The 17,635-nt window shown below is 40.1% G+C and overlaps 1 protein-coding gene across 2 annotated transcripts in view; it reads left to right on the plus strand.

Moving 5' to 3' along the window:
• The first annotated feature begins 1,205 nt into the window (after positions 1-1,205).
• Positions 1,206-17,635, plus strand: part of LOC140203000 (glia maturation factor beta-like) — a 35,098-nt gene continuing 18,668 nt past the window's right edge. The window contains exons 1-4 of one of the 2 annotated variants that reach the window (XM_072268682.1): positions 1,206-1,296; positions 1,608-1,704; positions 8,982-9,031; positions 9,380-9,429. In XM_072268682.1, the coding sequence (XP_072124783.1) occupies positions 1,294-1,296; positions 1,608-1,704; positions 8,982-9,031; positions 9,380-9,429 (200 nt within the window). In that variant the 5' untranslated portion in view covers positions 1,206-1,293. The remainder of the gene's footprint in view (positions 1,297-1,607; positions 1,705-8,981; positions 9,032-9,379; positions 9,430-17,635) is intronic. The other variant, XM_072268672.1, reaches the window with a different exon arrangement.

Here is a 17,635-nt window from a genome sequence, read left to right on the forward strand (position 1 = left end):
CCTTCACCTTTTTACTATTTTCCATAATAGTAAAGGGTAGACCCTTCCAATAACTACCTTTGTCCAAATTACTGATTGATTTCTGAATCTTTATGATTTTTTCCAGTTTAGTTTAAGTTTTGGCCATCTATTCTATTTGACTCTTCTACTTAAATTCAAGTTGCAATAGTCCATAAATAAATGACAATCCTTATACAGTAATAAATTTCTTTTGCACTGTTAATATGCATAACATAGGGCTGTCACAAAAAAATCATCAGGGTTTGAAATCCAGTCCACAGCTGAATTTACTAATTTAATTCATTGTGATTCAGCTCCTCTTCCCTCAGCTAATCCTGAAAGTCTTCGAGTTATTTTGGTTTCATTTATAAGTCAATGCTTTATGGCAACGTGGTATCTTTTCCCCTGTAATTATATTTTCTGTGCATTGTGTCTGTATCCTTTACATTTTGATTCTAATGCTTTCCTAATTTGGTACATCTGCAAATCTGACTTTAGTACTCAGTTTCTAAATCCAAGTCATTTATAAAAATTAAAAATGGCCTTAGTCCTGACGGTAGGGTATCCCACTCGATAAAATCACTCCTCTTCCAATTTAAGTGGTAACCTAAATGTCCACGAACTTCTTATCTATTCTTAGGTTTGAACCATGAATACTAATCAATAAATATATATATTACAGGCAAGCGAAATGCTTAATGCTTTTTATTCTCTCCCTGCCAGCTGTCTCACATCAGTATCAACGTTCTAGAGATTCCATCATGATGGCGAACATTTCACAGACGCAGGGATTCTCGTTTTATTAAATTTCACCTCATTTTAAGAATTGGTTAATTTTAAAGCACAACTCAAGACCATTCATCATTTTAACCCCTGCGCATTACCCACACTTTTTTTTCTTTGCATGCCCCTGTGAAAAAGAACGCATCCACTATGAAGGATTAACACACACAAAATGCTGGAGGAACTCGGCAGGTCAGGCAGCATCTATGGAACCAAATAAATAATTGGCGTTGTGGACCAAGGCACGCTAGTTCCTCCAGCATTTTGTGTGTGTTGCTCTGGATTTCCCGAATCTCTATGAGGATTTTGCTTCCCCATCGCTCCTGACAGAGAAGCGCTGCGCTGTTCCGGTCTATCCCAGGTCTTGGGATTCTTCCCGATGATGTCATTCAAGTTGAGGAGTGATGAGCCCGATTGCTGATTGGTTCCTGTTGGAATCACGAGGCTGCAGGGATCAGAAGGGAAATCAAGAGCCTCCGGCATTGAGAAAGTGGGGGAAGAGATTTGAAAATGGTAAGAAGTGGGTTTTGTTTTGGGGCTAGTGTGCGACATTTTCCAGGTGTTACGGTCGGGGCTCGGTAGCTGGAGCTCCTCATCCGCTGGCTCGGGAGACCAGCGCTTTCAGGGCCTAAGAATCCCACAATCATCATTTCCCTGTTGTGTTCCCTGCTTTTAATTTTCTTCGTGGTGAACCACGAGCTAGCTCCTAAATAGATACAGACGATTACAGTATGATTGATTCCTGACAAATACTTGCCTTTTTTTTCCCCCCGATGTGTAATGCCCTGCTCGTCACTGTGCTCTCCCATCTCCCTTCGTTTCAGAGCTGCCCAGTGAGTTTGTGTGGAGTCGATGAACAGCTGATGGAAAAGCTTAAAAAATTTCGTTTTCGCAAAGAGACCACAAATGCAGCCCTGATAAGTGAGTGAAACACATTACGCTTGTTCCGTATCACAGTTTCGGATTAACGATTCCACCCTGCCACGCCCTAGTCCACTGTCATACAACATTAAAAATGCTTACAAAAACTGAAGGGGCGACATTTTAATTTTTAATTTTTTATCATTTGACTAGAAGAGAAAGTGTGAATGAAGGACAGGATCCTTTTAAATGCAATGTGTATGAAGTCTGACAAGGGAAAATAGACTGGAGCGGATGAAGAGAGAATAGGGGAGTATGATGTTTTGATTAGAATTGATAAAGGGCACGCGTGTAATTAAAATCAGGATGATTGAAGAAGAGTCGGTGTTACGGTATGGTGAAGAACTGGAGAAAATGAAGTTACCGAGTTTGGCAATCTATGTGAAACAGATGTTCCAAAACAATGCATAGCAGTTAGAAAAATCAATACATAATTCTATGATATCTCTGGGATTCCAGCCTTCAAATTTTATTTTCTGGGAAAATAAGCCTCCTGTATCTCTAAACTTTTCGGACTGATCTCCAAAATTAGATACCATAGGTCTTTGGATTTGTTCATGGAGTGGATTAAACCAGGGGTAGGCAACCTTAAGCACAAATGATTTTCTAGCATGCATCATTCATTAATTTGAGGCAAAACATATTTAGATGTATTTAAATGGATAATTCCCATATTTCAAGCTTTTTTTAAGGCATTTATCTGGCCCACCGTCTGCTCATTAATACACGATCCGGCCCACAGAGGCAAAAAGGTTGCCAAATCCTGGATTAGACCAATGTTGTTCCTAATTTTGCATATAATGTACTTTGATATAAAATCAGATTAAATAAATAATCTTTTTAACATGCCTTAAAATAAACGTTCTGTTGCTCCCACTATTAAGAATCAAGTTGTGTACTAAGTATCGGGGTTCATTTTCCGCAAGTCATCCATGGGCCCAATGCTGTTTGTTAACTTCAGTATTTCCACCGAAGAAGTTTAGATTCCCCCTCCTGTCTTCTCCTATCATTTTGGATCTCCCCCTCCCCCTCCAACTTTCAAATCCCTTACTCACTCTTGCTTCAGTTAGTCCTGACGAAGGGTCTCGGCCTGAAACGTCGACTGCACCTCTTCCTAGAGATGCTGCCTGGCCTGCTGCGTTCACCAGCAACTTTTATGTGTGTTGCTTGAATTTCCAGCATCTGCAGAATTCCTGTTGTTTGCGTTTTTAAATTCACTACTACGAAGCCTCTTCCGGTGATGCCTACACCGAAGAAGTTTAGATCCCCCTCCCGTCTTCTCCTATCATTTTGGATCTCCCCCTCCCCCTCCAACTTTCAAATCCCTTACTCACTCTTCCTTCAGTTAGTCCTGACGAATGGTCTCGGCCTGAAATGTCGACTGTACCTCTTCCTAGAGATGCTGCCTGGCCTGCTGCGTTCACAGCAACTTTGATGTGTGTTGCTTGAATTTCCAGCGTCTGCTGTTTTTAAGTCCCGTGAGCTCTTTATTCTCCATTCTTGCACCCAAATTTTGAGATTGTTGTTCTTTAATTCTGCCCTTTAGGACATTTTCTAATTTAATTACTTAGTCGTCAGGGTGTGCCCTTTAAAATCTCTTTCCTTGTTCACAACTTGGCTCCAGCCTGAGGGGTTATCAATTTACTGAACGGCGGTATCAGGAAAGGGCAGAGCTGGTGGCATAGCTTCATAATATTCTCATTGTGGTGCTAAGACGTGGCAGTAATGTCTACTCTTGTTTTCCTGATTTGGAACATCTAGTGGTTAAGTGCTGACCATTTACTTACTAAGAAAATTATCGGCCATGATTCTGATACCCACCGAAGTTTGCATACCCACCAAAGGCAGATATCAAGCCAGCATTCGATATATTCATTGCTGTTATTAACCAACAAGAAGCTGCTTACCCTGGCACCTTTTACACTCTTCCTAGATGTTCGGTCAGCCCAACTTGCTCAGCTACTACCAGAATCTCACTTGCCGTACCAGAAGACCCAAACACACGCAGCCAATGCTACACGTCCATCAAGAATGGCTACTATTCCATTCCGTGACCACATTTGGGGAAATCAAGACAATCTCACTATCCTCTTCCAACCTGCATGTAGGAAGGGACTAAGGAGCTAGGCACTAGAGGTAAGGACAACAAGGAAGTGGTCACGGGACTCAGAGAAGCAGTTATAGGATGGCTTTGAGTTGCTGGACTGGGCCATGTTCAGAGACTCATCAGAGAACCTGAGTGAATGTGCTGCATATATCACAGATTTTATAAAGACACATGTGGATGAGTTTACCCCTACAAAATCATCAGTCTTCCTCAACCAGAAGCCCTGGATGAACCAAGAGATTCGCAGTCTGCTGAGGGCTAGATTGGTGGCGTTTACGACTGGTGATTGAGGAAAGTACAAGAAGTTCAGGTATGACTTCTCGAAGGTGATCTCACATGCAAAATGACAATCCCAGACTAAACAGGAATAACGGAGTGGTGCTGGACAACTGCCCCTCTCAGATGAGCTCAATGCCTTTTATGCTTTGACCAACAGAACGTGGTGGGACCTTCACAAACCCCTATAGCCCTGAAGTGTCCAATGACCTCAGTGACTTGAGACCATCATGAGAACATACTTCAGGAGGGTGAAACCACAGAAAGCATTTGGCCCTAACATCATACCTGGCTGAATACCGAAGACTGTTCAAATCAACTAACTGGAGTAGTTTACAGGCTTCTTCAGCCTCTTGCTTTACCAGTCTGAGGTATCCACTTGCTTTAAGCAGGCAGCAATCATACTAGTGCCTATGAAAAGCATGTTAACCGGCCTCAATGACATCCATTATCATGAAGAACTTCGAGTGGTTGGTCATGAAGCATATCAGCTGCTGCCTGAGGAGTGACCTATATCCACGCCAATTAGTCTATTGCCTCAACAGGTCGACAGCACATGCCATTCATTGGCTCTTCACTCAGCTCTGGAATACCTGGACAATGAAGATGCATAAGCCATGACACTCTTCGTTAACTACGGTTCTGTATTAAACACTGTCGTCCCATCAATTCATCACTGAGCTCCAAGATCTGGGCCTCGGTACCTCCCTGTGAACTGGATCCTCAATTTCTGATGGCAGACCCCACTCAGTATAGATTCACAACTACTTCTCCACAGTCTGCATGAGCACAGGTGCACCACACGCCTCTGTGCTTAACCCCCTGCTCTACTTAAGTTATACTTATGATTTTGTGATTAAGTGCCTTATATAGGTTCTTGGCTGAATCAAAGGTGGTGAAGAATTAGCACATAGGAGGTAGATTGAAAATCTGGTTAGCTGTGTCACAACAAAACGCTCTCATTCAACATCACTTAACTTCCTCAGTTTCATTCACCAACACTGAATTGTTTCAACAACCTACAGATTCACTTTCAAGCACTCTTGATAATGCATATTCTCAGTCTTATTTTTATTTGCAGTTTGTCTTTTGCAGTCAGTCCTTGTCAGTTATGTATAGTTTTTGTAAAATTCTCAATGGTTTCATTTAATATCAGGGAACGTATACAATATACAACCTGAAATTCTTACTCTCCGCAGACATCCTTGAAACAGAAAAAACCCAAAGAATGAATGACAGCAAAAAGATTGCCAGAACCCCAAAGCCCCCAGCCCCCTCCTAAGCACAAGCAGTATCAACCCTCCCCCCCCCCCCCCCCAACACTTACTCTAGCATAAAGCATCAGCATTCCCACCACCCAGTAGGCCAGCCCTCAGAGTGACCATGGTCTACAGTACATCAAAAACTAACTTTTCTCCAACATTTCAACTTCCCACAAGCACTCTTTCTAACTAAGAGACATAATTGCTCTTCCCATAGCAACAAGGGAGACAATAGTTGCTATTTTGCTGCTACAGTCAGTCTGACGTGTTGCTTTTTATTTCAAGTTCTCCAACTAGAGGATCACCAAATTACCCAGTGCAGAGGCCTCCAACAGCCATTCATGCTGTCTTCTGCTGTCTTCAGTGTTTCAGCTCCTGCTTCACTTCAGTACACGAGCCCATCAAGTGTTTGTGCCCACAGGGTTGTGCAGGCCCCAAAGTCACCCAACTTTGGGCCGGACCTGAATATACTGAAACGCGGCTGATTGGCAAGCTCCAAGAACAAGAACATGCCATCATGCAGATCGGCAATTTTTGAGTGCATTTTTCCCATGTAAATACTTGTAAGGAAATGAATCGTAAGGTAGTATATAATAATATACATACTTTGATAATAAGTTTATTTTAAACTTTGTACTTCTGATTCAAAGTCTCGATCCGACTCCGTTGTCCACTCGTCCCGCCCCACTGATCTCTCTCCTGGTACTTATCCCTGCAAGTGGGACAAGTGCTGCACCTGCCCCCACACATCCTCCCTCAACACCATTCAGACTTCATACAGGTCTTCAGATGGCTGCCACTTCACCTGCGAGTCTGTTGGCATTATCTAGTGTGTTTGGTAATCCCGGTGCATCCTTCTCTCCAAGAGAGAGACCCAGTATACTGTAAATTGGGGGAATCACTTCGTCCAGGCATTATTTCCTGGGGGACATCCATTTTAATTCTACTTTCCATCTTCTAACATGTTGGTCTATGGCCTCTCCTACTGCCACGATGGTTGGATAAGCTGTTACTGTCAGTTTGGATGAGCAACATCTCATATACCGTCTGGGTAGCCGCCAACCTGATGGCATATACATCGATTTCTCTAACTTCTGGTAATTTCTCCCCTCTTCCCTTCTCTCTTTTTCATTCCCCATTCTGGTTCCCCTGTTACCCCTTCTCTTCTCCTTAACCTGCCCATCACCTCCCTCTGGTGCCCCTCCTTCAATGGTCCACTGTTCTTTCCTATCATATTCTTCCTCCTTAAGGCCTTTACCTCTTTCACCAATTATCTCCCAGCTTCTCATTTCGTTCCCCTACCCCCACCTGCCGACCTTCCCCTCACCTGGTTTCACTTATCACCTATCAGTTTATATTCCATCCCCTACCCCGACCTTTTTATTCTGGCTTTTCTCCCCCCACCCTTTCCAATTCGGATGAAAGGTCTTGGCCTGAAAAATCGACTGTTTATTCCTCTCTATAGGTGCTGCCTGACCTGCTGAGTTCCTCCAGCATTTTGTGTGTGTGTAGCTTTGAATTTCAGCACCTGTGAAATTTCTTGTATTTACCTTTGGTTATTTGCACAAAGTTCAACTTGTGTGGTTATATTTGCATCAAGCCTCAATTATTACAAAAATGAGAAAGCACTGGAGAAATTCTGCAGGCCAATACCTAGAAGTAATTACTTTTTTTTTGTCCCCTTCCCAAGTAATGCTGTAATATTTAGCAAGCTCTATGTTTTTTAAGATTTTAACAGTTTTTAGGATTTTATATATCCTTGCCAAAACTTTTTAAGCAGGCAATTGGAGTTGCAATTTTTCTGTGGTGCTTCGAACCCAACTGAAAATTATGAAATACTCAACTATTTTCAGTAGCAGGCTATGAAATGATATATAATCAAAAGATGTGAACCTATCATTAAGTTTTTTTTCATCAGCTGACTGTGGCGAGTCCAGCATCCTGAATTTCAAGGCTAACGTGCAGTCTGCTGAAATGGCAATTAAACAATGAGCATGGTGAAAGATGGTATTGTACAAAGGAAATTCATTCAATGCTGTTTGATATTCAGAGTTGGCTCCAGATTCTTCATCTAATGAAGAGATGGTCTTTCAGATATGCAGTCTGTGTCGTGCAGACGTGCTGTATCAGAACATATTCCTGAATAGTGTTGGTGGGCTTTACTTCATATTTCTTCAAATGAGAATTGTTATTTTCCATTGTGCGTGCTTCAGGAATGGTGAACACCACGAAGTACAGCATGTAAACATCAGGGCATCTTAATGAGAATAATAAAAGTTTCTACTTCTGTACCACAAAACGCCCAGAGCAGAATAAAACTCATAAAACATAAAATGGAAATCTGGCCCTGCAACGAACATTTTCAGAACTCAAATCAGACAAGGACCCTATTGTTTGAAAAATGTAAACTTGGGGAAAAATTTACCACACTTATTTTGTGCACTATTATGGATAGTTTGTATGTATCTTCAGTCCCTGTGTCAAGAATGACTTTGTATTCTAGTAACACACATAAAAGTTGCTGGTGAATGCAGCAGGCCAGGCAGCATCTCTAGGAAGAGGTACTGTCGACGTTTCGTGCCGAGACCCTTTGTCAGGACTAACCGGAAGAAGAGCTAGTAAGAGATTTGAAAGTGGGAGGAGGAGGGGGAGATCCAAAATGATAGGAGAAGACAGGAGGGGGAGGGATGGAGCCAAGAGCTGGACAGGTGATTGGCAAAAGGGATATGAGAGGATCATGGGACAGGAGGCCCAGGGAGAAAGAAAAGGGGGAGGGGGGGAAAGCCTAGAGGATGGGCAAGGGGTATAGTTAGAGGGACAGAGGGAGAAAAAGAGAGAGAAAAAAAAAGTGTTCTAGCTCTAGGTAATAGAAGATGCTGTGCAATAGCACGCTGAGTTTCTTTGGACCTTGGGTGCTTATTGCAAGCTACCATACAAGTGAGGCTTTGTTTCAATGCCTGTGAGGTCCGGGACAATTAGAATGCAGGTTCTTCTGCATGGACTTGCCTCACATACATTTTGTGGACACAAACACAGGCTTTACCATGCTCTAGGTATGAATGCACAACGTAGGCTTCAGGTGCACTGGGCAGACGTGGATGGATGTGTGGTAGGAAACATTGGGCAAGCACATGCATCCCTAGATGCATCCACAAATACACCCTCAGTTCCATTCCTTTCCTTTGGCAGACCTCTGTTTCCACTCTTCCCACTCTTCATCTGCAAGGCCTGAGTAAGGTCACTACTTACCCTCTGTAGGGCTGCTCCCCAATTACTAGTTATTCCTCACTCCCTGGGTCCCGGTAATAATTTAGCTGCAAGCTTACTCAGACTCCAGTAGGGTTCAGGAGAGCTTTCAGCTGCCTGCGTAGTCAGAAGATCCTGGTCACCCTATGCCTTGCAGGGGAGTTGGGGAGTGACATTCATTCTTTGAAAACAGAACATCTCACAATCACCACCATCAGGTTTTAATCACAAGTAACTCAGCTGTTAATTAAACAAATATTACCTTTTGTAACTGAAGAAGCAGTTATCTGTAAACTTAATGGAGCAGTAGTTTACGTTTGCATTGCTTTTGTGGTGAACATTGACTTTCAGAGAAAAAACTTCTAACTTGATGCTTCTTGTTACAGTGAAGATTGATCAGGAACAACATATGGTGATACTGGATGAAGAGTATGAGGTTAGTGTCCTTTCAAAATTTCCCAATCTGTATTGGTTTAAATTTAAACTTCAAACATACTGGGGGACAAGAGGTGGGAACAAGAAAGATCCACTTGTGTGCTGCCTGTTGATTATTTTTATTCATGCAGAATGTGGTTTTTCTGAATTTATCTGATTAAAGAAAATGAAAGGAAGATGGGTACTGTGACCAAGGCTGAATCAGGGTCTGAACATATCTATCATTAATCGAGAAGAGGGAAAATTTTTAATTATGTGCATATAAGAGTCTGAGTTGAATCAATGTTGCAGTGGAATAACATTGCAGGTTTGGGGTATTATGTAACTTAAATATTGTGTATTAATTTAGGATATTTCCCCAGAAGAACTCCGGAATGAACTCCCTGAACATCAACCGAGATATCCTTTTGTATATGCTGGAAATTGGAAACAAACAAAGGAAATGTTGCAAAAGCTGAACAGTTTGGGCAGCATATGGGAGAGGCTAGTGGTGGTACTGAGGAACAGGTCTGGATCCAAGTGTAATCCAAAATATGAGAAAGGGGACTGAGTGTTGGAAATGTGAAAGACAAGATTTCCTGAAATTGTTGAATTCAGTGATTCAGGGTCCTGACGAAGGCTCTTGGCCGGAAACGTCGACTGTACCTCTTCCTAGAGATGCTGCCTGGCCTGTTGCGTTCACCAGCAACTTTTATGTGTGAAGCTAGAACATGTCAGTTTTAATGATGAGGTTTTGTCCTTTAAACTTAGTTCCACTTTTCACATCAGTGCTTCTGGATAGACTTTTTCCTTGTGATTTTTTTTTTCTTTCGCCCCACTGCTGTAGTTGACAGGCTCTCAACAGCACTTACTTCATTTCCCTCACTCTACACTCACCACCTATCCTCCCAACCAGGAGATGGATGGTATTTTCCCTTACGTTAGACTTCTAAAACCATCATAGAATACGTATTTACATCAGCTCTCTTCCCCTTCCAGATGTGCTTTCCCCACCCTTTCAGCATTACCACTGATGTAATTCAAAATCTGCTAGGGTCTACATCCTTTTGTTCTCTCTGTCACTTTCTCTGCAATTCAAATTTCACTGTTCTGATGTAAGAACATTGATCTGAGATGTTAACTCTGTTACTCTGTCGACAGATATTACCTGACCTAGCAACTATTTGTAGAATTTTCTTTTTTTTAAATGTTATTTTTATTTGGATAAGGAATTCACAAATATCATGTACTTTTTTCACACATATGACCTTTTCCATTTTTTTATATGTATAAAACTACAATTATTTATACATTCTTAAGTACACATTGAGATGATATAAAAGGAAAATAAACATTTAAATAGATAATTATGTACTGTGGTAAATCTAACCTATTAGGCTAAGTAATGGAATTAGTTGTTAAGAAAAATGGTAATAATAGTTTCCATATAACCCTTCTGGACCATTTCCACTGGTCCAAAATGTTGTATATAAGCCTATGTATCAACCATTGTAGGTGTTTATATCCTAATTTGTTCATGCTTGCTCCTGCCCGCAGACATAATTATCCAATCCCTATGTACTTAATTTTTTCATTTTTTTTATCCCTTTCCCAAATCTTTCCCTTTACTTGTGTTAATTCTCTATTTTCCAAAAGAAAACAAACAAAAAACAAACATTTAGACTAGGGGTGCTTATGTTAGCAATATTACTGTGTTGATGAGAAGAGCAGTATAAATCATTAGGAGTGTCATCTAAAGTCTGCTCGCATTGGGGTTATATATTCAATCCATTTATTCCAGATTTGATAAAATTTGAGTTCTCAGGAAGTAAGTCAACTTTTCCATTTTAAATATTTCCAAGATAATTTTGTACCAATCTTCTAATGTAGGTGGTATTGGATTTAGCCATTTTCTAGTGATTGATTTCTTACTTGCCGCTAAGAGGGCCTGCAGCAACTTTATATCTTCCTTCTGTTCAAGAAACAATACATGCCCCAAATAAAGCGTCTCAAAGTTCAGAGGTATCTGGGACCTAAGTACCTTAACTAATGTTCTATGAATACCTTCCCAAAATAGACTTAATTTAGGGCAATCCCAAAAAATATGAAAATGATTTGCCTCCTTGGAGCCGCACCTTCTCCAACACATCCCATTTGTATCTTTATATTTTTCCTGATATGGGGTCTTGAAGTATCTTATAATGTTTTTCCAACAATGTTCTCTCCAAGTCAAAGAATTAGTCGAGGACCATTGAAAGCTGCAGATTTTCTCCCAAGCCTCCTCTGAAAGTACCAACCCCGCTTCTTTCTCCCACTTCTCTTTAATATACAGTGTATTTACATTTTTAGCATGGGAGAGTGCATTATATAATCGAGAAACTGATTTACTAAGTATTGAACTGCAAGCCGAATTCAGAATCTTGAAAAATTCTAATTCTACTGTTGATAGGTCTGTATATCTACAACTCTGGTTAACATAGTTTCGTACTTGAAGGTACCTAAAAAAGTCATTATGTTCTAGGCCATGTTTGTCCTGCAGGATTTGGAAACTTTGTAATACTCTTTTATCTATAAATGAGAGGTAGGTTGTAAGACCTTTCTTTATCCATAGCTCAAATCTTTTATCTCCTCTGTTGGGAAGGAATTTGGTATCATATGCACACCATCTAAAGAGTTTTAACGTTATTAATTCCACATGAATTAACCACCTTCTGCCATACTTTTAATGTAAGATTTATCCAAGTGTTTTTAAATTTTTCCAACTGGGCCATCAATCCTTTGTCAGCTATTGAGGCCTGAAGAGGAAAACTGTCAAGTAATCCAAATTCTACTTCCTTCCATCTAGCCTTATATTCCCTATTACACCAATATAACAGAGGGGTTATCTGTGAGGCATAAAAATAATTTCTCAAGCAAGGAAGAACCATACCTCCTCCTTCCTTCCCTAACTGTAAGGTGTTATATCGAATTCTAGGTTTCTTTCCTTGCCAAATGAAGCGGGAAATCCATTTGTCCCATTCCCTGGATTGATTATCATCCACCTCCACCGGTAAAGTACGGAAAAGATACAATAACCGAGGAAGAATATTCATTTTTATAGTATTTATCCTTGAATTTAAACTTAAAAAGGGGATAAGATTCCATCTATGCATATCTGCTTTTATCTCTGAGATTAATGGCCCATAATTTACCTGTGACAGTGTTGAAAGATCCTTCGGCAGGGTTATTCCTAAATATTTTAATGATTTAGCTTCCCACTTAAGATCATATGTATCCTGCAATTTTTTGGATGGTATATAATTTAGGGACATAACCTGCGTTTTCTTTACATTTATTTTATAACCTGATATTTTCCCAAAGTCATCCAACAGTGTAAACAATCCCATAAATGATTTTTCTGGTTCACTCAGATAGACCAAAACATCATCTGCGAATAACGCCACTTTCTGTTCAATCCCTGCCACCTTGATACCTTTTACGATTTCGCTCTGTCTTATTAGTTGGGCAAGCGGTTCAATATATAGCGCAAAAAGGAGAGGAGAAATTGGGCATCCCTGTCTAGTGACTCTCTCTAAGATGAAGGAGTCAGAGAGGTCCCCATTTATTTTAATTCGGGCTGTAGGGCTGTCATATAGAGTCTGAATTACTTTAATAAACTTTTCTTGAAAGCCGAATCTTCCTAACACTCTGTATAGGAATGCCCAACTAAGCGAATCAAAAGCTTTCTCAGCGTCCAATCCTACTACCATTGTCTCTGTCTCGTTCTTATTAACCTGTTCTAATATGTGCAGAGTTCTCCTTATGTTGTCCTGTGTTTGTCTTTGTTGAATAAATCCAGTCTGGTCTAAATGGATTAGGCCAGGTAAAAGCTTTTCCAATCTGCACGCTAATATAGATGTAAATAGTTTGTAATCTAAGTTAAGAACACTAATTGGCCGATAATAGCCACATTCTAGTTTATCTTTACCCTCTTTAGGAATGACTGAAATAATCGCTTCTCTCCAGGAAGGTGGAGTTTCTCCTGTCTGCAAGATCCAATTAAAGGTGTTAATTAGTAATGGGGCTAACTGTGTCTTCAGGGACTTGTACCACTCTGAGGTAAACCCATCAGAACCCGGGGACTTTCCAGCCTTTAACCTAGAGATGGTCACGTTCAGTTCTTTGAGAGTTACTGGTTCTAATAAACTTTCATTTTGTAAATCTGTAAGTTTAGGTAGATCTAAAAAATTCAATACACTGTCTATATAGGGCTCATTGGGGGCCCAGGGTTGGGAGTACAGCTCTCGATAATATGTTTCAAAACTCTCTTGAATTTTCCCTATTGTACTCTCCACAAGCTTTGTCTTTGGATTCTTTATTTTATGAATTGTATTGTCTGCTTGTTGTTTTCGTAATTTATATGCTAATAATCTAGCTGATTTACCTCCTACTTCATAATTCTTTTGTCTCAGGTAAAGAAAATTTCTTTTGAGTTTCCAACGTATAAATGTCGTCAATTTCACTTTGCAATTTCCTAATTTCCTGTTTTCGATTTGAATTACTTTTGTTGCTATCTACAACTTGAAGTTGTTTTAATTTTCCTTGAAGGTCTGCTAAGTTTTGTGCATTGATTTTTTTCATGTGAGTGGTAATGGAAATAATTTTCCCTCTCAGTACAGCTTTCAATGTATCCCATAAGATCACTGGTGATGTTTCTCCCGTGTCATTAAGGTCTAGATATTTTTTGATTTCTCCCCTTAATCTCTCCATTACTTTCGGGTTATTGAGTATATGTGAGTTTAGCCTCCATAGTGTTTTCCTCATTTTCCTTTCCAGGATTAGAGACATAGAGACTGGGCTATGATCCGACAGATCAATTGTTGCAATATTACAGTTTTTTATCCTGAGTCTATCTGTATTAAAGATAAAGAAATAGTCTATCCTTGAATAGGCTGAATGAGGGAAAGAGTAATATGTATAATCTTTACTAGTAGGGTGTAATTCCCTCCAGACATCTATAATTCCCAACTCCTCCATCAATGAATTCACTTTCTGAGTCAGAAGTTTATTCTGAGTAACTATTCTTGAAGAATCTAATATAAGATTTAATCTAATATTAAAATCCCCTCCACAAATTACTACCCCTTGAGAACTGACCATTAGGTCAAAAATGTGTCTATAAAATGACCATTCACAACCTGGAGGAGCATAAACATTCAGCAATGTTATTTCTGTACTTTCTATTCTTCCTGTGATTTTTACGAACCGTCCTTCTTTGTCTCTAGTCTCTGAAATATGTTCATAATTAAGAGTACTTGATATTAAAGTAGCTACCCTTCTTTTGTGACTCATTTTATATGATGAATAAAATACATGCTTAAAGCCCATTCTTTTTAATTTTCCATGTTCAGATTGGCTCATATGTGTTTCCTGGAGGAAAGCTATTTGTGCCCTCTCTTTTTTCAATTTAGACATAATCTTATTTCTTTTAATTAGATTCAAAACCCCATTAACATTATAGGAAATTATTTTTACCAATTCAGTTTGCATTTTTCTCTAGTAGAAAAAAAACTCTCCTTTTCTAACCAAACAGTAAGCAATCCCTTCTCAGCAGTAAACCAAGACATATAACCACACCCCAGACAGTTTTGAATGTGCAACATTTGAAAATTTTTCCCGACTTCCCACAGTGAGGCCTGAGCACCGACCCGCCTCAGTTCAGAGGGATAACCTCTATCTTCACCCTATGTTAGAGGGCCCTCAGCAGTTTGAATAATCATAGAGAATTTTCTCCTATTTATGTCTCGACCATATTGCTATCATTCAAGTTATTCCGTCTAGTTTCTTTTCAGTTACCAGTTTTCATTTTACCTTTAAGTCCGATTTATTCTTTTCAGTCATTTCTCTTAATTAATCTGTGTTCTCTGTACATTCGCGTCTGAATATTTGCAGCTTTTCCTTGTAGTTTGACACTCTGGTTCGTGTGGAGCGTCTATTTGTAGAATTTTCTATGTTAATTCCCATGAATGTTGCTTTTTCTTTTTGTTTTGTGAGAAGTCATATCCAGAACACTTTTTCTACGTCAATGCATAAAACAGTTGGAATTTAAAAAGGATAACTTGGCACACTAAGAAATTTAGATTTGAAGCTGAGATTTCTCTAAGAAAAGAAAGTGTTTGCTGATATTTGTTACCATGTCAATATGGATGGTTTATTTTGTAATTTCGTAAGTTTGTTTTAAACTGTGTCAGTATCACAAAATCCAAGGGAAACTGAGTCATATCATGCAGCAAAATTGGATTAAAGTTTTCGTTGGATTCTTATTATAACTGGATAAACATAATTCTGTCATCTGTGCATTTTTCAGAATTGGTTTCGTATACTTGGTTCTTATGGAAGAAGTTAGGTCTGGTGGTAACACAGAACCCAAAGATGCACTATATACAATTGAAAGGTGCAAGATTCTAAGCTTTTATTTATCCCACAGTGCTGTTGCAGGTGACTGATTACTTTTGCTTGAGCCAGATATTCCCTTTCCAAACCGGAAATTTCAAGATACCAGCCTAAAATGATTTTCACTCTTAAGGGTATTGTCTGAGGATGATAAATTCAGCATTTTCCAAGGATTGAATTTGACGTCTTGAAGAATATGTATACAGGTGCACTACGTGAATAAGCAATTGAGAGAGTACACTTAAAGAACTATAATAACAAGTCTTTTGAATGTCTAATTAAATGTTGATCTTGTGGGAGTTGGAGAGAGCCTCTACAAAGATTATTTAACTAAATGCCGTAGAAGATTTAAGTCATTAAATTCAATGGAAGTTTTGCAACACTTTGCTTTAAAGATGAATTTTAGAGATGAATGAAAAGAAATGTTCCCTAGTTCCATCCATCTTGTTTGCTGAGTGGCACTGAGGGCAATCTGATGAAGTCCATTTGGGGACTTGCTCCTGATTACTATCCAAGACTGGCTAGGCTTGTATGGGCCAAATTTAAGAATTATTTAATCGATATTTTACTTTAGATATATATTGGGCTAAAAATAAAATTGACAATTAGATGTACCAGATAAATATAATAGTGTATTTAGATGAAACATAGAAACATAGAAAACCTACAGCACAATACAGGCCCTTAGCCCCACAAAGCTGTGCTGAACATGTCCTTACCTGAGAAATTACCTAGGGTTACCCATCGCCCTCTATTTTTCTGAGCTCCAGATACCTGTCCAGGAGTCTCTTAAAAGATCCTATCATATCGGCCTCCACCACCGTCGCCGGCAGCCCATTCCACGCACTCGCCACTCTCTGCGTAAAAAAACTTACCCCTGGTATCTCAAACACGAGGAAAATCAACTTTCCTGCTCTTAGCTCCATCCCTCCCCCTCCTGTCTTCTATCATTTCGGATTTCCCCCTTCAAATCTTTTACTATCTCTTCTTTCAGTTAGTCCTGACGAAGGATCTGGGCCCGAAACGTCAACTGTACCTCTTCCTATAGATGCTGCCTGGCCTGCTGCGTTCACCAGCATTTTGTGTGTGTTGCTTGTGCCCCTGATATCTCCTCTGTACCTACTTCCATGCAGCTTAAAACTGTGCCCTCTCTTGCTATCCATTTCAGCCCTGGGAAAACGCCTCTGACTATCCACACGATCAATGCCTCTCATCATCTTACACACCTCTATCAGGTCACCACTCATCCTCTGTCGCTCCAAGGAAAAAAGGCTGAGCTCACTCAACCTGTTTTCATAAGGCATGCTCCCTAATCCAGGCAACATCCTTGTAAGTCTCCTCTGCACCCTTTCTATGATTTCCACATCCTTACTGTAGTGAGGCGACCAGAACTGAGCACAGTACTCCAAGTGGGGTCTAGCCAGGGTCCTATATAGCTGCAACATTACCTCTGAGCTCCTAAACTCAATCCCACGATTGATGAAGGCCAATGCACCGTATGCTTTCTTAACCACAGAGTCAACTTGCGCAGCAGCTTTGAGTGTCCTATGGACTCGGACCCCAAGGTCCCTGTGATTCTCCACACTGCCAAGAGTCTTACCATTAATACTATATGCTGTCATCATATTTGACCTACCAAAATGCACCACCTCACACTTATCTGGGTTGAACTCCATCTGCCACTTCTCAGCCCATTTTTGCATCCTCTCAATGTCCCGCTGTAACCTCTGACAGCCCTCCATACTATCCACAACTCCTCCAACCTTTGTGTCATCAGCAAATTTACTAACCCATCCCTTCACTTCTTTATCCAGGTCATTTATAAAAATCATGAAGAGTAGGGGTCCCAGTACAGATCTCTGAGGCACACCATTGGTCACTGACCTCCATGCAGAATATGACCCGTCTATGACCACTTTTTGCCTTCTGTGGGCAAACCAGTTCTGGATCCACAAAGCAATGTCCCCTTGGATCCCATGCCTCCTTACTTTCTCAATAAGCTTGACACGAGGTACCTTGTCAAATGCCTTGCTGAAATCCATATAGACTATATCTACTGCTCTACCTTCATCAATATGTTTAGTCACATCCTCAAGAAACTCAATCAGGCTCGTAAGGCATGACCTGCCTTTCACAAAGCCATGCTGACTATTCCTAGTCATATTATGCCTCTCCAAATATTCATAAATCCTGC

The sequence above is a fragment of the Mobula birostris genome, chromosome 1, assembly GCF_030028105.1.
Source record: "Mobula birostris isolate sMobBir1 chromosome 1, sMobBir1.hap1, whole genome shotgun sequence".
Lineage (NCBI taxonomy): Eukaryota > Metazoa > Chordata > Chondrichthyes > Myliobatiformes > Myliobatidae > Mobula > Mobula birostris.